At 34.8% G+C, this 23,844-nt stretch overlaps 3 protein-coding genes across 5 annotated transcripts in view; 1 reads left to right on the top strand and 2 right to left on the bottom strand.

The window, feature by feature from the left end:
• LOC139970046 (uncharacterized) overlaps nt 1-23,844 on the bottom strand; it is a 320,960-nt gene that overhangs the window by 126,025 nt on the left and 171,091 nt on the right. The gene's annotated exons all lie outside the window — the stretch shown is intronic.
• The window catches only part of LOC139970082 (uncharacterized), an 892,672-nt gene that overhangs the window by 727,248 nt on the left and 141,580 nt on the right, over nt 1-23,844 (top strand). The window lies entirely within an intron of this gene.
• Nucleotides 15,106-23,844, bottom strand: part of LOC139970032 (uncharacterized) — a 445,342-nt gene continuing 436,603 nt past the window's right edge. The window contains exons 9-12 of the mRNA XM_071975595.1: nt 23,393-23,437; nt 21,063-21,233; nt 19,440-19,491; nt 15,106-18,177 (exon numbers count right to left, since the gene is read on the bottom strand). Of these exons, the coding sequence (XP_071831696.1) occupies nt 19,441-19,491; nt 21,063-21,233; nt 23,393-23,437 (267 nt within the window). The 3' untranslated portion in view covers nt 15,106-18,177; nt 19,440. The remainder of the gene's footprint in view (nt 18,178-19,439; nt 19,492-21,062; nt 21,234-23,392; nt 23,438-23,844) is intronic.

Genomic DNA, 23,844 nt, shown 5'->3' with positions numbered 1-23,844 from the left:
TTTTACTTTTTGTAAAATACAGGACTATGTGACATGTTTGAGATCTTCTTGATCTCGGTAATGAATCCAACATTAACAGTGTTGTATGTACAGTGCGTTATTTATTAAACAACCCTTCAACGAAGATTGCAAACGGTCGTTTATTTTTACTTCATGGTGACATCTTCTGATGAAAATGGTTAAATGAAGTTCATGCTCATAACTGACTATGATTGTTAGTCAGGGATAATTCCTCATTCAATGTACATGGGATATATCAGGTGACCGATTTCAAATTACAACCTTAAGAAACGGGTTAAAATCGTATACATTTGTTACCTGAAGCGCCTCAGTCATTACACTACATTTGGTTTGTTTATTGATATATTGTCATGCTCTGCGCCTTAATACTTTTATACGTCATTTGATGCTCACTTACTGCTAAACAATACTTTATCGTTTTTACCTCTAGACCAGATTCCGTCTTCTCAGTTTGGTCAAAAAAGAAGAAGTGTATGTAGCGTATTATGAAACCGCATTGAGGAATCTCATTAAGACATTCTACTATTCTAACTTAAAATAACAGATGTAAAGAGCTGATAACTTCAACATGGTCCCGTGATGGTGAATAAAATTCAATTCGAACAAAATAATTCGAGACTTTCATAAGCCTCTTCTTTGACGTATCGTACGGGATAGTGTACTATGATACACGATGTGTGTGTGTTTTTATTTATGTATTCAAAAACCGACAATGATGACAGTTTACCTCACCTTCACACAAATGTTCCCACCAAGATCTACTTCCAATCCACACAACACCCTTTCACCGAACTGTCATGAAAATAGTATGCTCCTGGTTATAAACCACGTCCAATGTTACCATAGTAACAGCAGCAGTTGATTTCAGAAGTCGATATTTTAATATAATGACCTTCATCGAAATTCGATCCGGACGGGATCATGGACTTACAATCGTGATGTAACAAACGAAACCATTTCAACGTGGAACTCAAATAGATACATTCATACCCTAATACATCTCTTATATATCATTTCTCATACAAGAATAAATATGTTTGCAATATATGCTTTATGCCTTATATCGTATCCTCTTCTTTTCAAGTGAAATGCATGAATATCTTACAAAAGTGTGTCATTTTACCATGTATGCCCAAATACAAACCACATTCATTTACGATAATCTTTTTTTTGGCAGGGATTGCGAAGGGGGAGGGGGGTATACAAAAGAGGTACTTTCAAATGACATATTTCTAAATTTAACAACAAAACGACATTACAAAAATGGAAAGGTTCAGGCCTTTTCTTAACCAGTTTCAACAAAACTGGATGGGAACGTACCAAGGTCGAGTTTTTTTTTTGTCCCAAACAGGTTTGCAATTGTGTGTAAATATTCGCTCATGATTGGTCGGAAGTTTTGTCATCACCATAGAAACCTGGTACTTCGCGGTAAGCAAAATGTCTGAATCAGTTCGTTGCAACGAAGGCTTAACCGTTCAAAATATCCCGAATCTTTTCGTAAGTATATGTAGATATCTTTGGAATTGGTTTAGACATATTTAGCACACTAGTTTGTTAGATTGTATGATCTACTATATCCATGTTTGATCGAAGTTTTCTGTGAAGGCATTTATCGATCACAAAGTACAATGCACGTAACAGTTTTGTACAGGGTGCATCACACATGCGCTGTAGGCCTATATGTATTAAAACTATGTACACAGTGCAGTGACGGTAGTATACCATACTGCACACTATACAGTATGGACATTTGAGAACTGTGTTGTGATGCAAAAACAATTCAGTTTTTACCCCCCCCCCCACCCCACTCCCATCCCCTTCTGGAACCACTTCTTAAAATTGGTCAGAGCTTTTGTCGAGATGGCAGGATTGATTATTAGTAGCTTGTGTCTATACTTTGACTCAGCAAGAAGGACCAACTTCCTCTCCACCAAAATCAATTCTTCCAAGGATACCAGTCATTGATGTCGGTTACCCAGCATTCTTCACACCTCACTTGAGCTTCGACCTATCCTGTTCAGTCCTATATGTACTGTATATATTCAATATATTCCACTATATATGATCTAACTCAATGGAGATACATATGATTTAACAGAAAAGTTGTGTAAATTAAGCATTGATTATTCGCAAACCATTTCCCAAATTTTAGACAGGAAAATTGCAGACTTACTGTAGTCCTAATCTAGTCGCGCAATACACTTACGTATTGTATCAATTCAAACTATTGCTGCTGTCATGTTTGAGTATATTCATTTAAGACTTGTGATTTTAGTGTATCCATTGCACGAAGGAATTCCGATTTCAATAGAACGACTCACGAATCTTGCAATGTAGCGTATGTATCATAAGAAAGGTCAACATGTGATCCAAGCATTAAAGGTAAAGTTAGGGCGTTTAGAAGGCAACCCCGTAAGTAGACTTAACTAGGTGTCATAGGACAATCAGCAACAACATTTTATCTGTTCAGCCTAAGCATCATGTTTCAGTGACATCAATGAACTCATTCATGTTTTGACATTTAAGACCCATGGACCTTATCATTCCTCTGATTCAGTGTTTGTCTTCCAACTGTCTATCAAGTGATGGTCATTATTGATGCTGACGTTCAGAGCAATCTGATTAAATGAAAACTCCGTATTTGCAAACCTTTCGGGAAAAAAGTCGCGCCCTGGCCCCGCAATGCAACTTTTCAGACTATTTGGAAATTCAATAACCAGCGGGTGATTACTGGAATTACTCGTCATGACAAAACATACTTTTCTCGTCAGAGACTCCGGTCAAAAAAAGTTAAGTAGATTTTCAAAAATACAGATCACGTTATCGTAGCGTGCATGTAAGAATGCTTTGACAATATGCAATATCCGCCGCATCTAATCTCATATATTTACGACACTGGTGACAAATCTACAGTGGTTCTGAAGGGACAGGCGAGTTCTGCAAAACACTTTAAAGTTGTTTATTTTTGTTGAGCTGACGAGTTACGCTAACGTTACCGCTTGACGAAACTGATAAAACAAATCGAGTTTGCTGTTTCAAGTAACTTGGCAACAAGTCAAAGATATGATTTTGACAGAGTTGTCAAGTATACGCTCTATTCATATCTTGGCCAAATTTTATAAAGATGAGTATGTGCATTGTCAACTCGATAAAAATCATTTGACGTGACTACAACTCGCCGGCTCCTTCAGAAGTAAAGCGTGATTATTCCCTGCTGTAAAGGAAGATTTCAAACAGAATATGTGTAAACTACCCTCGATATGTTATGTTATGTCTTTGACTTTCAGGACTTTGGAGTACTACTCTTGTAAGCAATGGCAGAATATGGCGGTATCGAGGAAGGGGAGGGGGGGGGGAGCAAACTTTATGGATAGTGGGAGGTGTGAGATTGACTTGAGTGCAACCCATTTTCTCAAAAGTTTCTAACAATATCAATCATGAAAAGAGGAGGGTGTATTTCTATTTAAAAAGGTAAACCTTTAGCTGTTAGACACTGTTATCTGTGACTTCCACCTATCCTTACAATGTGACACCCTGTGGTTTTTATATTGTTTATGAAATGTTAACCAAATGGAAATGAGGGCGGTATTGAAGAACTTAGATTGCACAGTCTCCGGACGTGTTACGTTATAAATTCGCAGATGACATTGCAAGGGTCGTACCTGTACCTCGTTAGATTTGACAGAGGGATTCATCTGGTAAAACGTAAGGTTGGCATGTAATATATGTGTTTAGAAGTCGAATTAACCCTATTTATAATACATACGTTTGTTCCCCATGCGTCTTCTGCCGTGTCAGCAGTTATTTATACAACATTTAACAACATGTTAACTACATAAAATTATTAACATTTACTAATTTCATATTACCAAGCGGAATTTTAATGTTCATTTGATAATTTTAATCTACCCTGTAGATTGTTTTTGTTAAAAAATTACAAACGATACAGACTCTGCGATGTTTGTAAAGGCAACCTTATGGGAAATAACGATTTGCCGTTGCTGGCCAAAGGGTATGTACAAAGAGGACTTCGACTTTGAGTACAACGTTTCCGTATGTTGCCGTATTAAACGAATCCGACCGTACTATATTACTCTTTTAACCAGAATTAATGGTCAAAGCTATAGTCTCATTGGCAATAGTTTCTTTAAAATACCAAATTATTTACTTGGTTAGGAGGGGAGCAAACCTTATCGAGTCGTAAATCTTGCTTGTTAGCAGAATCATTCCGGATGATAAACAGACATAAACAGTATTTTAATCAATGCAGTAAACGTAAGAAAAGACAAGCAAATTATTTTCAGAATGGAAGCTTTTCCGAAAGAAAAGTCCAAACTAAGAGAAGGCGAAGATGACTTTACTGGAAGGCTACTACGACCCTGGCAATACCACCCTCCTGGGGGAAATAAAGATAATAGACAAATATAAAAAAAAAAAATCTATAAAGAGTCATAGTTTAGTTAATATATTGATGCAGTTTGACGCTAGCAAGTTAATTTTACATATTTAGCAAACCAGCAACACAATTTCCTTGCTCGTAATGATAGTCATTAATGTTACGATATTTTTCACTTGATGTATTTCATATTTTTATATCACATTTAACAAAATACTTAGGATTAATTATTGATGAAAATTTTTAAGGAAGCAACATCATAATGATCAATGTCATGTTGCCGATGTGGGGTATTTCCTAAGCGTGGTTAAAAGGAAATTTGCGATTGGTCGAAGTCGGACAAAGGTCAATGCTGCCCTAGCCCAATGGTGTTTAGGTGGCTAGGGTGTGACCTTTTACACCCGCCTCCTTGCTTCGCATACTTACGTAATCGATGAATATTTAAGTATTATGTGATTTTTACGTAGTAAAATGCTTCATTCCTCTCATGGTGCAGGGTGGCGTCGCATGTGCTCTCATAGTGAAATCCTTAGTAATATGTTTCCTATATATGTTTTATAAAGGCATTAAAGGGATAGATATCCTAATTGTATACTTCTTTAATATTGCATTCTTGAGATTTGCTTTTCATGTGATTTTGCTATATGCTTTGTACCGTCTTTGTTGCCTTTTCGTGTATTGATTGCGTTGCTTATTTGTAAGAGTATCTCGAGTTAAAGTATCATCTTCGTGGAGTATCTCTCGAGAGGTTATTATTTTTATTGGTATTCTATGATTCTCCAGAAAGCCGCCGTAAACCCCCAAAAGCCGCAGTAAACCCCTGAATGCCTCTGTATGTCGCAGTTTGTCGTGCGGCTAGTTTTGCCCGTCAGCGATGGTAAGTTGAGCGTTATTATTATTAAGGAGGTAATTGTTGTTAAGCTTACTCTATGCTTTGAGTTTCATGGTACCAAATGTTATTTGCTATACTTCTTCCCTTTGTGCATTATTTATAAGAGGAAACCTTATTCTGTATTATGTTATCATTGACTTGTACAAATTCATGTGTTTGGTTCACCAATGTTTGTATATTAATGTTTTGGTATTTTTACTTTATGGTTTTAACCGTGGTACTGTTGAACCACGTGTGAAAATAAACGTGTAAAAAACCTCCGACTACTCGGTACTGTCTAGTATGTAAGAAACACTATTTCAAATGAAATAGCAATTTACATTCACTCTTCTTGTATCTATTCTTAACAATTGCAGTTTATGGTACAGTAGGGTCTTATACTACGTTCTGAAATCCTCCACAAAATTTGCGGTATAGATTGATCAAATAATTTTTAAATGAAACCACCCCCCCCCCACACCCCCTGCATCCCACGCCTATCAATATTTTTCAATCGGGCGTACCATCCTCCTCCGTTAGAGCAAAATAAATCTAACATGTCACGAAAAGTACATCAGGAATTAATAAATTAGACAAGACCATTTATGTTTTTCAAAACAGAGAATAAAGCATGACAAGATTATAGCTCGTAGCGGACATATGATTGTGTTAACACAAATCTCTTAGGTAGACCGAGGTGTATACTATAATGTGTAATATACATGACTTGGTCAGAACCTGACACCAGCGAAGTAAATAACATACTAACTGGGTAGGCAATTGCTCTCACATTAAATCATTGTGCCCGCCCTGTTAAATATGTTGCTCACAAGTTTCATTTTCATACCAGAGATATGCATAAGAACAACCATACCATCTGGGGCCCATATCAAGTAGATTAATTACTTTAAGCCACTATATCAATGTAGAACTTGTTCTTACATATTTCATTATCGGTTAGTTTTTCGACATACTAAGTCGAAATGTTGACAGTTCATCCATGTGGTCCTTTCTTTACCCCCGTTGTATCTAATACCAATATAATCAAGAAACGTTGATATTCTGAGATAAAATAGTTGAACTAATGAGGTATTAAGGCGATATCATGAGGAATAAGTCGAATTATGAAATACAACACCAATATGCTAAGGTACTAAGTCGAAATACTTTATTTAAATTTCCCATCTTAAAGTCGAAAATAGGAAATAAAGGAAATAAAGCACAATACAAGTAAAATAGGCCCTCTTAATTATCGAGTGTACGTGATATATACAGATTAAAAACAAATTGACATCATTGTGTATTAGTTAACATTGTTATATTACATTGGTTGTGATTTTAACCAATTGACGTCCATGAGAAAGATGATCATATTTATTGATGACGTAGTGATTGATGGATGACGTCATTGGTAGTTTAAATGGTTCTTTGTAATTTGAAGTTACCAGAGCAAACGAATTGATAATTTGTAATACTTTAAATATTGTTTACACTTTTTTTGGAGTTCTTTCTTATCTTTTCCTTTTCTGTCTTTTTGGGATATTTTATTTAAATTCTGTATAAATAAATTAGATAATTTTCAACACTCTTTGGATAAGTTTCAATTTATGCGTGACAATGTATTTTACTGATTAACATGTTATTTAAGGCTGTAAATTCTATTTTGCCCGTTACTGTAAGTTTTGTGTTGCATTCGAAAGACTAACATAATTTGCTCCGTGTTAGATTGTATAATCCAGTCACTTTTATTGATGACGTCAGCTGTTTAAACTGTCATTTCTCAAAACTAAATATATAAAATGTTATAAAATAAAACCTATACTAACAGCAGTGGTATTTAAGTGGTTTACACCATGTACAGTTTGGATAGAAAAAGATATCATTGAAACAGCGACCAATATTAAGAATATCCAACACTTTAGGCGGAATAAGACACAGGTAACATGCCGATTTATAGCGTTGACAAGTATACGCTAACAGTTTTGAAAGTTGAAACTATATAAAGCAGAAAGGCTCTTATGGAGCAATTATGCCTACCATTGTACCCCCTCTCCACCCCACTAGATTCCATTAATGTAATTATATCATCCGAATTCACTTCTTGAAAACATTTACTAACTGTATTTGGGTTTGTTTTATCGTGTTATTCTTAGATTCATATTTAACGTCCATGATTATGACTTGTCGGTTTTCAACATCTCTGTAACTGGACGACATACATTAATCTTGTAGTACTCTTACACTCTTTGTGTAATTTCATCCTTTCCGGTACTGTAATGCGTCAATCACCTCCTCTATTCGAAACACTAATCTGTTAATTGAATGATATTTTGCGTATAAAAGACTATGTTAATAAAATAAAATCCAACATAGCTTCATTGCAAAACTACTCACGCATCAGCGGATGGAATAATATCACGTTTCTTTGACAATGTTTGTGGCAAATGCGCCTACGTTATTCCGTTAGTGTTTATAATGACACCATCAATAACACATCTAATTATAGCTATTACATCTATGGAGTATTATGAACTTCGTTTTGGCACAGTGTTGGCTGTAATAACCACCCGAGGAAAAAAACTTTATCTTTAGTAGTAAAAGTAGTAAAAGTGTCGTTAAACTTTACTTACAACCAATATAGGTCTATTGGACAATACCATGTACTAGTCCACAATTAACCCTACGCTATTTAGGATTAGAATTGAAAAGTTCAAAAAGTAACACTTTCTTTCAAGTATGAAGTCTTTAGTCAATGACTGTTTTTAAGTAATTTAGTTAACGAGTGTACTTTCATAATTAGGAGGTCAATGGGACAGTGGTTTGACGAACATTCTATAGTGTCGCGAATTTATCAAGAAATATCCAAAGTTAAACAAAATACGTACGAAGTTCATCCAGTAAAGAAGAATTCGGAAAGCACAGATGCGAAGAAGCGAAGAAATATGCGGATAATATGACGTCAAACTGATACCATTGATAGCTATACAATCCTCTTCCATCAGCAGTCACGTTCTCAAACCTAAAGCACTCATCTCGGTGATGAGCTCGCAATAGCCGTCATAATATTGAATAACGTTAGAGAAATTGAGCCGAGGTACCAGCGAGAAGACTTCGAATGAACTTTCCGTAGATTTACAACGCTGTGAAAATACGGCCGATTTATCTTGCACCACGAGCTGATTTTTAACAATAATTATGATATGATGTAAAAGGAAAATTAAATAAATTAAACTTAACATGGCTTAATCACTAAACTGATGTCATCATCAAACTGGAAATAAACGTTCGACAAGTACCACTGTCAACTACAAGCCTATGAAAGCCTATATTGGATTACGGGAACTTAGCTACCCTTATGCATGTATGTTCTGTTTATACATAACGCTGATGGAACACTGTTGATAGAAATCTCTCTGCTACTGATTTTCGGATTAGTTAAATATTTTAACAACGTCATATTATCGATGATTCGTTCATATTATACCAGAATGTCAAATTGTTAAGAAGTTACATGTGCAAAAATTAGGATGTCTTCAATTCGCGCATGCGTTAATGTTTGATGTTTAATCCCAGTAAAGGGAAATATTTCATAAATTATTTTATGATGGTACTAAAGAATATAAACTTGGGAATTCCCAATTCCCAATTACACCGATTTTTTAACGGAAGGTACTAGAACGCCGTTGAATTACGCAACACAATGAACGGCGATTAATTGACGCATTAGCGGGACATAGTTCGTTTGATACTTAGCTAAAATCGTTTGTAATACCAAGTAAAGTTTGGCTCTGATTTATTTTCCAAGAAACGATCTTCTTACACTGGAAATGATGTATAATTAAATTACGAAAAGGAATCAGTCACAGGTGAGTTTGTATTTTTCTGGTTCCTGTGTATTCAACACAAATGATAGACAATGACTGCACTAAATAATTCGTCTCTATCAAGAATGTCAAGGACTATTGTCTTTACATAATTCACCCTATTATAATTTTCATTTTTGGCTTTGGTGGTGATTGACCATCGGAGGATGCTCAAAACAACATTTTTAACCATACAAATGATTAGACTGTTACTTGTTAAGCCTTTATTTTAATTTATTTATTTTTCAAAATTAATTACAGAAGAGGTCATGAGAAGTTGCTTCTTTTTTTGCAGCAAATTATGTACTAATTAAAAAGTTAATTAATTCTGTCTTGTGTTTCTGGTTAATGATGTGATGATAACCTAGGTCTTTGAGAGGTTAATTACTGTTGGTGTTTATCCTAGTACCGTTTATTGGAGATTACCAATATTAACAAAGATTTTCATTGGAATGTCTACTCACATGAGATGAGATCAACGGAAATATATTTTTCAATACTTTGACATCCAATATCTATTTATCCCCAAAAGCTTTCGCGAAGTCAGGAAGGGTAAAACTACGTACGAAGTTCACCATCTGAAAGGAACTATCGTTATGCTATATTTTAAAGTGTATCTCGGTATTAAAGCAAACTGATCCTCTCGAAAAATTAGATACTTCTTCATAAAGAATCATATTTTCAGCCCTCGAAAAGATGTTTAGGTCTCTAAAAACTATTGATCCTGATTTCATGGTACATCATTTTGTATTACAAAATCATTGCGAAATATTTACAAGGTAAAATCCTGTGATATTGATCCAACGAGAATAATTTGCACAAACATTTCCATAGATATAGAGCATGGTGAGAAGGTTGCAATGTCTTTTATAATAACGTATTAAAAGTAAATATTATTTCACTAAATGGTTACACTATCACCCGCTTCCATGTTCGTTCAATTGCTTAAGTTGGATTTTATGCATAAGCAACAAGCGTATTCAAGCTATAATACATTACAATGACTAGTAACATAACATCTGTCCATGGAATGCTAAACAAAGCTAAAGCCACCTGCGGTTTTCTTCTCATTCAGAATGGGGTTTTACGCGTATTGTTATGCTAATCTTACCGCGTGCTAATCTACTCGCATGTCGAAATTACTCCTGAATCACGTGAATGGCAAAGCAAATGCCCACTAATGATATATTCCAGTTTTATTACGTCGGGGAAAAAATGGTTTATTGCTCAAAGCCGGTCTTTGTTTTTTTACCGGTACTCTAAAATTTTCAACTGAAAATGAAAGCTTACCGGCAATAAAATTAGATTATCGGTTACAAATCCCACTGATAACTAGGTTAATAATATAAGTTTATCATTTTTAATTCTGGTTTTTTTTACCGATAATGCAGGTTTATCGTTCAAAATGCTGGATTAAGGACCGATTAACCTGGATAATTGTTTGTATTCATATACGCCAAATATCCATAACGAGCAATATCTCTATCGTGTCCTGTTTTTAAATTATGTACGTAAACACAAGTTTGTCTTTGTACTCCTAGCATAACTATATCATTTAAGTAATGTATAAGCTATAATTACATTTGTACTGTGTTTGTATAGCCTAGGTGTGTTTACAAGCTAAGCGAAACCAAATCAGTTATGAAAACGACCACAATCTCCCCCTAATGAATGCATTAGATTTTACAGTAGTAAGCTACACCGTACTCTGGTTCCATCTTTCTCTCTCTTTATGTTAATATCTATATCAGTGTGTTCTTTGAATATTCATTATTGTGAACATCAACAATTAACGAACGTCAGGACGGCCCTGTCCAATCTCAAATAAACATTGATGATCTAAATAATTCTACAACCTGACTCTGACTATCCTGACCGTAATCCACAGTGTTCATCTTACGGTAACTTTGTGGTAATCAGAAGATAGTTTTGTCCTTCTCCGTGTGATGCAAACGTTTTATTTTACAGGGTGCTCGTACGCTTAATCCACAGTGCGTCGTTAAATGATGATATTGTTAAGGCCAGTGAAGAGAAATGGTTTTTATTTTGAATGCAACATTTGTTTAAGTGTATTTTTTAGATTGAATGTTAGTATGTTATTTTGGACTATTTCGTTTTAGGCTGAGTGGATTTTTGTATAATTACAACAGATATATAGTTTGATTTTGATAGATCTTTTATTTACTCAGGAATACCTTAGCAAAATTGTTCGTTAAAGTGTTGACACTTAGTTCAAACAAACACTAACTTAAAGTTTGGATGTTTCGAGTTCATTTTTAGTTCTTCAAAGGATTTTGTCTGAAGAAAAATATCTGGGTGACGACAGGTTGTAATATTTATGTACTTTATAAATTACTCTCATTAACCGACTTAAAACAAGATACCTTAATTTGATTAATTGTAATCTAATTTTGAATACTCTGAAGGGTTTAGTAACATTCTTGATAAGTCGAAAAACGGCTGCTTTAAGGAGAGAAACATTTTCTTTTCATCACCGATGTGTAAAGAGAAAGTTCAGTTAAATAAGATACCAATAAACGATGAAATATTGTATTGGTCCAAACATTTTCCTTTTAATGAGCAGGTCTACGGCCACATTCACATGGTTAGATATATAGATAATGATATGGTAGGAGTTAACATTACACTAGCTTGGTCGGAAAGATTTAAATTTCAAATTTACACACAAAAATGCTGTACTTAAAATGTCGTTAAAAGGTAAATTATTTTCATCCGTACGTTAATCAAACATGATCAGGTTTATTATCGTTCCGGTCACATTAGCCTTTCACTCTAGAGATGGATCGACTTTCGTTTTCCGTTATATATTCATCTTTGAAAACAACGATTTCCGGCAAAATAGTCATTATATTTGACTTTTGCAAGGCAATATTCATGGTAAGATATTAAGCCACATGTGACCTCAGTACAACCTAAATAATGTAACTTATCCGCACCAGCCTCCCCCTCCCTCTCCCTCCAGTCCAGCCTTGCCATGATATATGTGGTGATGCATATCTTACGCCCCAGCAATTGATCATGACGTCATATATGCTAGTGTGTCCAAATTTCTAGCCGCCCCCGCTCTTTGATGTGTGTTCTGTTTTATTTGTTTATGAATTTAATGATTAGTATCAAAACTTTGACTAATTAAACACGTGAAACAAGGAACAACCATTACCCTATCATTAAACTTTGTATCAATATGATAATATCACTTGCTTAGGATGAATTGCCACAATATGTCAGCTTGCGGTATACCATAAACTGTGCTGTTAACGAGAAATATATATCTCTTAAACTGCTGACCATAAATTCACACCATGAAGGATGAAATAAGCCATTCACTCAGTCCAAAAAAAAAAAAAAAAAACTATACCAGATCATACACAAAATGTTCTGGATTTGAATGACATCAAGCTATGTTTGAACTTACATAGCTTTGGCCAGAATCATATTTGGTGACAACGGAATATCCACCAGTTTCGCGATATTTCTGTCGAAGGTAACATGAGGTCAGGTGAAATTGGTAAACATGTTATTATATACACAAGACCACTTCTGAAAGAGCATTTACTGCATTAAAATAAAAATTGATCATTGTTTGTGGTCGTCTTCAACGTCATATTCCCTCAACCTGTAACCAGATGAATTTGTATATTTGTTATCTAAATTTATAAAGCCAGCTAAAATCCATGATATGTTTACAACAAAGTGTAGTGGTGACCAGAAGAGGGAAGATCCGTATTGGAAAATGCTATTTACCAGTGGTTAAATGTTTCTTAAAGTTGTCCCTGATCTAAACTAAGCTAATTATTATGTTTAAACGTTGTTTGGCATCGTTTGGCACGGCCCTGGAGTAGTACGAACTTTTTTCCAGAATCTGTACCTTTTCTTAACAAAACTACATGTCGCTAGATTCACCTTCACTTCAAATATTTTCCTTTCGTACTTGTCGTAATTAACCTCCAAATTTAGATAACAAATATACAAATTCATCTGGTTACAGGTTGAGGGAATATGACGTTGAAGACGACCACAAACATCTCAATTGTTACATCACAGATTTATGTATGCTTGCATTTACATGGAACGCCAAATAGTCCGGACTACTGATGAAAGTATGTCTATAGGCCACACAATACACATTTTAAGCATCCTCCAATCAAGGATCAACATTCATGAAACAAATACCGAGGATAAAACTTAATAATTGCAGGAGCCTGCTTCATGTAACCAGATTGAAGACACTCGGCTATAAATGCATTGACAATTGTGTATAGACTTTATAATTCGACAACAGAAACATAAAGGATAACTCCATGATTTGGAAAAGATTTGGGTAGACATTAAAAATAGTTAGATTATATCTTCAAGTTAGTACCTGCGCTAGAACCAACACTGCAGTAGAATATAGAAAGCAGACGAAGAAAGGAAACGGATCACATAATCTTTGATTTGATTTTGTTATTATTTTTTAGACTTGCTGTTTTAGTATATTACACGACATTCCAACAGTTTGATATTTATTGTCAATGTGTCATATTAGTGTAAGTCTTAAATTAACGTGGTTTTGAAATGCAACTTAATATACAGCACGGAATCTTGATCATTCAATATTTTTGAAATTGTTTTGTTACATGACATGTCCACAAATGTCATTATTTTAACATATGTCCAAGTCATGTGTTACCGAGCTCCATGGGGTAATGCACCAACCCGATAGTTTATCCATTTTTGTCAAGATATGATGATAAATATTACGTATTTGAAGTATCGTCACGATAAAAAGAAAAAAAAAAAAACACGGCAATTTGACTTTCCGTTTTTCAAGATTTTACAGGTTATCGTGACTTATAAACTCGACAAAGTGTTATATATGTTTGACGTGCTGTCAAGGTTATTACAAAGCAACAACTCGACAACTTCCTGAAAGTCTGAAACTCGACAAATAAATTTATATTACTTATGTTGATGTCGTGCTGTACTGACACAGTAGGTCTACATGTCGTTTGTACATTTCAAACCACGATCTGATTCATAACACACACACAAATTAATAAAAAATGATCAAATCAAATTTATCTCTGATTGTTATTGTAGTCGTAAGTTACGTAATAATTTGGTACAATTATAAGATACAAAATGGAAATTAGACTGAAACAAACTAGACATGGGTTTATTTTTATGGACAAAACGAGGACATGTTGTAATGCATGGCTGTAACAATGTAAGGTGTTTTGAAAAGAAAACAACAAAACATAGTGTCAGGCCCGTGTTAATACTCTCTAGTAGAATGACGGAACGATTAGCAAATATTGACTTTGCCAAGTCAATCACGTGATACAGCTAATCGAATGGTTGACCAACTGTATTCTTTCATATTGCCTATATCATTATACAAACATATCTCTAATTACCTTTGTTAATTAAACAAACAGATCTCCCATTACCTATGTTCATTAAACAATGATATCTCTCATTACCAATGTTTATTAAACAAACATATCTCTAATTACCTTTGTTAATTAAACAAGCATATCTCTCATTACCTATGTTCATTAAACAAACAAATCTCTAATTATCTTTGTTTAATCACATGAATGGTAAAATCGATAAAAGAAAGCAAAAAGAAAACAAAAGAAAAGGGAATGAAGGAAAAACAATAAAATATCGCAATTTATGGAAACATTTATAAACAATGTGTCATATCGCATATAATATATAAAAAAGAATCCAACTTTTCATGAAAGGAGATTTAAAGTTAAATTTTAGCAATTTTGCTAGTGGAAGATTACCCCAAAAATGGTTACGATATTATGTGCAAAATGAGGAGATATAATGAAAGGACATGCTCGTTTGTTTGCAAGATTCTTTTAAGCTTGGGCAATTAAAGCCAACACAAGAAATTGCAATGACGTGGTAACCAAAAAATTGCGATATTTTCATGAAAATGTGCAAAATGTTCTGAAATAAATTGCCATTATAAAACCTATGATCAAATGTTTCCATTGGATTGTTGAACAACTATTGGTCTCAGCCATGAGTAAACTACAAGACCTACCATATATAGAAGTACGATCATTGATTTCAAGCTTCAGTACACAAAATGTTCAGATTGTCATTATCTTGTTCGAATTATTATTGAGTGACGTAACAGACATGTCACTGTATTGTCTTTTATCGGCTGTAATGTAACTTAAGGGAAGATACATAACTAAAGTATACATGAATATAAACGCCTATAGCCCGCGTAGTAATAAGATAAAAGAAAGTACAATAGAAAGCCGATCATTATATTTAAGTGAACTGATTTAAAAATAGTAATGTTATGCAATGATCATTATATTACGTAATATACACGTTATCGTAAACCATACAACATATTATGTTTACAGTTGGCTTTAAATTCCATAGATTACAGAATTAACCATGAACAATGAACAAAGGCAAAAAAAAAAAAAAAAACCCACAAACCACCCCACAAAAACTAATATAAATTTAGTAGCTGTAAGTGAATGCAAATGATGCATAACATGTCATTACTTGTAACAAAACTGCTACAGGAAATATTTAAGCTAAATAAGAAACGAAAACCTAAATAAATGACGTCATTTTTACTGGAAAAGTCTTGAAGTTCGATCTACACCAAAACTTCGATATAACAGATCACTCATAGATTAATATGCAATTGCTGACCTTTGATAGAGATCATAGTGACTCTAACACATTATATGTATTTCCAATAAGATCACTTTATGAAAAACGCAAAGAGTAAAAATATATATATATATATATATATATATATATATGTATACAAGTTTTAAATGGTTTCGAAGTTAATAACAAAATACGTATAAGTTTAATTGTAATTGTCGAAAGACAGAAGTAAGCATATGAGGTTAAATCATTTCACTGAGAAGTTACATTGGTAGATTATACAACCATCTTCACATTTGGTTTATTCTCTCTCAAGGATATACATTAATCTGAAGACACATCAATCCCTCCCCCCTCCCCTACCACCCCAAAGTTGACACATTTCAGAGTGATTATTCTGATCCGTCTTGGACGCTGAAAACTTTAAATAAAATTCTGACAAATGGGTTTCCTAACTTTCAGTTAGTTAGGTGGGACCAATCGATTGGTATATTCAAATTCAAAGTTCCCTTTGACAAGCTTGACTATATTAGCTAGGAGGAGGCCTTGGTTCTGATGAGGGGTAAAGAGCCTTTTAGATTAGGAGTCCGGTGGACAGAGTGCTTGTGAGCTAAACCAGTCCACAGGGTACAGCACAGTCACCGGGGGTCTCTAATTTAAGTTGATTTTCCAGGGGAGGGTAATCCCAGGTCTTGGGCGGAGGTCAAGCTCTCTGCCGTCTCATATTGTCTCTATTTTGTTTCTTGAATTTTTTTTCTGCTTCCAAACGTTGAAGGTAACAGTGTGTACTTATGCCTACCGTATTAAATTTTATCCACTTTTATATATATTTTCGGTTCTTCCACCAATTTTTCTTATATACCTGCAGGGGTAGCATTACGTCCATCTCGAACAGGATTACATCCCATACCTATATTATATCAAATATTTTCACAAAATCGAAAATGAACCGCATCGAAGAAAAGTAAAGCATCTTGAGATAGTGTAACAAACTTCCAAAACAAAACAAAATATGAACATATAATAGATGGTTGAGTAAGTAAAGAAATCAGGATGAATAATTAAATAATACTAATTCATATTAAACAAACATAAAATTGTCAAGTTCATTGAATTTGACCACAAATTGGTGTATTTTGGGTCAACTCGTAATTTCCTGAATCTCGGGTCAACTTGACATTTCTATTATCTGGTGGTAGCGTACAGAGAGGTTTAACAATTGGCTATACATTCATCGTAAAAAACATTAAAGAACTGAGACGAGAATAACACTCATTGCCTCTGATTTTAGAACTGTTTGGTGTTACCATTACGTAACATCAGTATTGCATTACCATTGCATAACATCAGTATGGTATTACCATTACCTAATATCAGTATGGTGTTACTATTACGTAACATCAGTATTATATTACCATTGCATAACATCAGTATGGTATACCATTACGTAACATCAGAATAGTGTTACCATTACGTAACATCAGTATGGTATTAACATTACGTAACATCAGTATGGTATTATCATTACCTATCATCAGTATGGTATACCATTTACGTAATTGTATGGTATACCATTACGTAACATCAGTATGGTATTACCATAACGTAACATTATAATGGTTTTACCATTACGTAACATCAGTTGAACTCTTACTGAGGAGTATATTCTGAGTAAATGCAGCAAACAATATCATCAGTTAACCCGTTCAATGTAACAAGGGATTATACATTCACTGTATTAAATATCAGTACTTTATCCGTTTAAAGTAACAAAGAATTATACATTCGATATATTATTAAGCTTTAGTTAATTATTGCAAATTCATAATCTGATCGTTACCTGAATTCACTATGAAATTACGAAAATGAAATTTAATCTGTATGATAAAGAACATGATTACGTATTTCTCTATGTTATAAAACAGCAGTGAATCCGTTCCGTATGTCACGTGTCTATAGAAAATAATGAGTTCAGCAGAATTAGAAAGGCTAAGTCCTCTCAAGATTATTTTAATTTTATTTGAAGCTAAAAGACGAGAAACGTTGATAATTAATATCTACTCGCAAAATCTATGATCAATATTCAGAACGGAAAAGACGATTAACTAAATAAAACAGTCTGCTATGGCATCTCAAGAGACGTTACTGAGAAGAATGTCAGACTATCTGCTCTCTTTCTCTCCACCCCGATTCTCTCTCCACCCGCCAGGCTCTCTCTCTCTCCACCTTCTTTCTCTCCACCCTGCTGTCTCGCTCTCCACCTCTCTCTCTCCACCAAGCTGTCTCGCTCTCCACCTCTCTCTCTCTGTAGAAGAGTTAGACATCTGCTGGTCCTCGTGGCGATAACTCTAGTTCAAATATGTAACCTAGAAAGATAACAAAATGTTAATGTTTTAAAAGTGATGTCATCTCGACGAACTGTTGCAGTTAATGCAGGAATGACATAAAACAACATATGTCACCTGCTGCCCGTACTGCCTGCTACACATAATAACAGGCATCAACTGCTACATATACTGACATATACCCTTGCTACACAGAATAACAGGTATCACCTGCTACACAGACTGACCGAGATCCCTGCTACACCGAATAACAGGCATCACCTGTTACACAGAAAAACAGGCATCAGCTGTTACACATAATAACAAAGATTCCTGCTACACAGAATAACCTGAATCATCTGCTAAACAGACTGACCGAGATCCCTGCTACAGCGAATAACAGGCACCACCTGCTACACAACTGACGAAGATCCCTGCTACACATAACAATAAGCATCACCTGCTACACAGACTGACAGAGATCACTGCCACACATAATAACAGGTATCGCCTGCTACACATACTGACAGAGATCCCTGCTACACAGAATGACAGGCATCACCTGCTACACATACTGAATGAGATTACTGTCACACATAATAACAGGTATCACCTTCTACACAGATTGACAGCGATCCCTGCTACACAGAATGATAGGCATCACCTGCTACACATACTGAAAGAGATTACTGTCACACATAATAACAGGAATCGTCTGCTACACATATTGACAGATTTCCCTGCTACATATATTATTTTGGATCATTAACTAAACATACTGAAATGAATCATCTGCTGTCATATTATTGAAAACCAACTAACCAATTAAGGTTTAAAACAAGTTTTATCCCGGAGTGATATATCTCTTTTTCTTTCTATATTCCTATTCAGACCTTATCTGTGAGATGCAGAGATAGTTGTGATAGAGTGATATGTATGTCAGCACTGCTTATAAAAGATGTTGGTCAGTTTACCAATGATGCATTCTAACGTTTCAGTCCTGTCAGAATATTCAGAGCTCAGTCTAAATTACTTAAAGAGAAAATAACCCCCCGTCCCATGCTTCCCCCCCCCCCCCCTTTTTACTAACCAACTTTGAGATGCCAAATTTGATCTCTCCTCACAAAATTCATTTAGATACGTTTTGGTTTCAGTTGAGGAATACATTTGTTACCGGTTAGGAAGTAGGGATACACATTTTAAATTACTTATTTGTATGTGTTTGTTACAGAAAATCTCATCCTAAAAGAAACATTTGATTATAACAGTGAGTCTCACATTCAGCTGTGATATTCCTTACTAACCTCACGAGACTGTGCATTTCTTTCTAGACCTTCTCCGCTTCTGTGCTGCATCCTGCACAAAACAGAAAGACAAGAATCATATCTTAATACGTAATGAGTATCAATTATAGGGTAAGTCATTTACGGCTGCCATAACAGAAGAGAACAATTAGCTATTACTAGTAACAACATTCCGCCAGAGAATCAGGTAGCAATTCATATCAAGATAAATGTATCGCTTTGTGTATAAACAGAGGACTTGGTAAGTCTCGTCAGACGCCCTCTATTAACAGTAACAGCTGTAGTAACAAGAATGACTTTCTTAATATGACAAATGATTTAGTGCTATGAATTATTTAGAAATAATTCATGTATTGATGGAAATTATTGATCCCATCTTGATCTCTGTTGTTACTAGTGATCAAATTAAATTCACTACAGATAGACGGATTTAAGACGTCTCAACTATATCAGAGACTAATAAAACTGGGCAATCTCAGACAGTTTAACATAATATGATATTACGTAATAAAAACAACTGGTTAAAACCAACTCAGTATTTTAAGGCAGAGTTCAAGATCTTATTTACTCCTTTAATACTCTATTTATTATATTTGATCTCTCTTTTGATCTCTGGTGATCACATTTGTTCTCTGTTCATACTACATATCTCATTACTCACATCTGGTGTAGGCCTGTTTTCGGCTGGTTGGTTGTAATGGCTAGTGGTTACATTAGAAGTCGGTTGTCTGTTACGATGAAGTCTCCATGAAACCTCAATATAATTTTGCATTCTGGTTTGAAGATACTGCAAACGCAGCTCTGAATTTTAAGTACTCAAGAACACAACTATAGCCCTTTGACTTTTCAAATTTATTTCAAACAATATTTATTGTTCATTTAAAAAAGTGTTAAAATTTCATGTACCTTTATGTCTTTTTTTTCTCAAAACAAATGTGTACAACTCAAACTATGTCTGCTAACTTTTAGCATAAGGCAAGGAACGAAAAGTAACAAATGGATAAACTGCTCAGAAATATGCCAAAGGCCCAAAACAATTTCATCAATAGGTTAGCTGAGCCTCCACAGTGTTGCTGCATGTTTTTTTGTTTTGGACTATAACATATTAAGACTAAAATGCTGACTAGTTATTGCTCATATTTTAACTACTGCCATATTCCAAGGGGAGGGGAAATACCCTCTCAATTCCCCCACCCCTTACTGACTCTCATAGTTTCTTGAACTATAACATATTAAGACTAAACTTGTGCCTAATTATTTGCTGATATTTTGACTACTGCCTAGTTGCAAGGAGAGGGAAAATACCCCCTCAATTCCCCACCCCTTACGGACTCTCATAGTTTCTTGGACTAAAACATATTTAGTCTAAATTGCTACCTAATTATTGCTCATATTTTGACTACTGCCTAGTTGCAAGGAGAGGGATACCCCCCTCAATTCCCCACCCCTTACTGACTCTCATAGTTTATTAGACTATAACATATTAGGACTAAAATGCTGAATAATTATTGCTCATATTTTGACTAATGTCATATTCCAAGGGGAGGGGAAAATACCCCCTCAATTCCCCCACCCCTTGCGGACTCTCATAGTTTCTCTGATAAAACACATATAATGACTCACATCTGGTGTAGGTCTGCTTTCTGTCGGTTGGTTGTAATGACTAGTGGTTACGTCAAGGGTATGTTCGTCTTGCTCACCATCATCACCGCCACCACCATCATCATCCTCGCCATCACTACCATCACCATCATCATCACCGCCACCACCATCATCCTCATCATCATCAGAGGTCTGTGTAACAGAAGTAGAAAAAAACAAACTTTTAGTTTAAGTTTAATATACAGCTCCTTAATCGTCCCGCATGTCGAGGCTCATCAATGTAAGTGAATGGATGTACAGATCATTAGGTGAGTTCCTCAGATGCAATCCAAAACGCAATGAGGAAAACATACCATTGTCAATGGGTAAAACATACCATTGTCAATGGGTAAAACATACCATTGTCAATGGGGAAAACATACCATTGTTAATGGGGAAAACATACCATTGTCAATGGGGAAAACATACCATTGTCGAGGACAAATGGTATTGGATGCCCTATCCATGAATGCAGTATTGTAGAATCAGCTTAATCGAATATGTATAGGAAAACCACTCAATATATACTCTTTAAGTTGATTGACCAGTTACAGTTATTTCTTCTACCAATTTCGATAGTTTCAAGTTCTTATTACTAAATTTTGAGGTTATTATGAAATTCAGAGACAGTCCAGACTGAAACAAGCAGCAGTGAATTCAATACGATTTTCATCATCGGATTACGCTCGATCGCTAGACCATCAGAAATTAGTATTATCTTGCATAAATTAGCTCCCTTTATCTAGTAGTTCATCTCTAAATATAATTATGAAATATAACACAATAATTCTTGCTATCCGTCAATTACTGTTAAGAATAATTGCCACGACCCGTGATAAAACAACATTCCATTTATTCACCAGACGTAGGAAGACATGTGTTATATACATATAAGGAGGAACAGTAGGTAGCAATTAATATCACTGAGATAAATTCATTGCTTTAGTGTATAAATAGAGTTATTTGTAAGTCTCGTCAAGCGCCCTCTATTACAGTAACAGCGGTAGAAAAAAAAATGACTTTCTTAATATGACAAATGATTTAGTGCTATGAATTATTTAGAATAATTCATCGTATTGATGGAAATTATTGATCCCATTTTGATCCCTGTTGTTACTAGTGAGCAAACTAAATTCACTACAGATAGACGGATTTAAGACGTCTCAACTCTATCAGAGACTAATAAAACTGGGCAGTCTGAGATAGTTTAACATATTATAAACAATCCGTACAGAAAACAACTGGTTAAAACCAACTCGATAGTTTAGGACAGAGTTCAAGATCTTATTAACTCCTTTAATACTATATTCAATTATATTTGATTTCTTTTGATCACATTTGGTGATCACATTTGATATCTGTTTACACAACATACATCGGGATCGAGGAGGAGGGTGTTCATTAAAAATTTTGTGCATGTTTAAAATAATTTAGTTGTTCAAATATTGGTATTGTGTTGCTGCTTCTATGAGCTTTGTGGTAGCAATGTAACTGGATGTGTTAAGGCAGACCACTCCCTATTCCCCTAACAACGCATCTGCCATAATTGTACAGGTCCAAGTTGAGTCTAAGTTTAGCAGCAAAATACCTCAGCATTTTCTGTGTTTTTCTTTCATTCTGGTTCTATTCTTGCATGAATGAAAACTAAAAAGTGCATATACTGTTGGTTCTTTGATTTTGCAATAAAGCATAGTTTATATCTAGTGATAAGTTCAACGATCTATTGCATAAACATATATCTGGACAGTATTGATCCAATGACAATCCAAACATTATCAACTCACGACGGCGTGAGTATTCATGCAGAGCCGTATATATATACACATACATGGCTCTGTGTATATGCTTTACATTGTGTGTACGCACTGCCTTCTTGCAACACCCATTTCTCTAAACCTGTAACATTGGCAACCCTTATACTTGGCATTGTGGTTGCCTTATTGATTTTATTGGAGGTCAAGAGTCATCTGAAGTGAACAGGATAACAAAATGTGATAGAACAGCATTACATTGACTCAACAGACGTAGGCTGACATGTGGTTATATACAATTAGGGAGGAACATTAGATAGTATACATTATCAGCAATGAACACGAACTCTCACACAATCCCATGTTTACATATATTTTTATTGATGCTGATCTTGTCGATTTGACGAGCTTTGTTGTCAACTGTCCTCCATAGATGACCTATCGTATTCATGTTGTATATGACTAACTGTAAAGCTGTCTCACGAGGATAAGCTCTTGTTTGCTAATTGAATATAACTTAGTATGAGGACAAACTGTAAACGAAATACTCGATATTCTTACTTCTTCATCCATATCATCTTCCGATGAACTAGGTTCGATGTAACCCTGCAAGAAAGGGAAACAAATAATCATACATAACTTTAATAAAACAAAGTTCATCCTCATTAAAGTGCGTTATATGTATCTGCCTGTTATTCCTGTTCGCAGATTTCTGAATAGGTTCCTTTCACCCTGCAGCTTCCCTCTGGTCAGATTAAAAACGCACTTAAAAACAGAATCTTTTGATAATTAAAATTTATTAAGAGGAGCACGATTTGTGACAATTATTTTTACAAGATTACAAAATGTTTACGGTTTAAACTCAAGAGTATAAACATTTTGTTTTCATTTTTTTTTTTTCACCCTTAGCCAGTCCTCCACGTACATCGAAATCACTGAAAACACAGAAACTAATATATGTATTTGGAGGAGCATTAACAATAACTATAACGCACTTCCCACATTTTACAGTT

This window comes from Apostichopus japonicus, chromosome 7 (assembly GCF_037975245.1).
Source record: "Apostichopus japonicus isolate 1M-3 chromosome 7, ASM3797524v1, whole genome shotgun sequence".
NCBI classification, from domain to species: domain Eukaryota; kingdom Metazoa; phylum Echinodermata; class Holothuroidea; order Aspidochirotida; family Stichopodidae; genus Apostichopus; species Apostichopus japonicus.
This window is presented reverse-complemented; position numbering and strand designations above follow the sequence as displayed.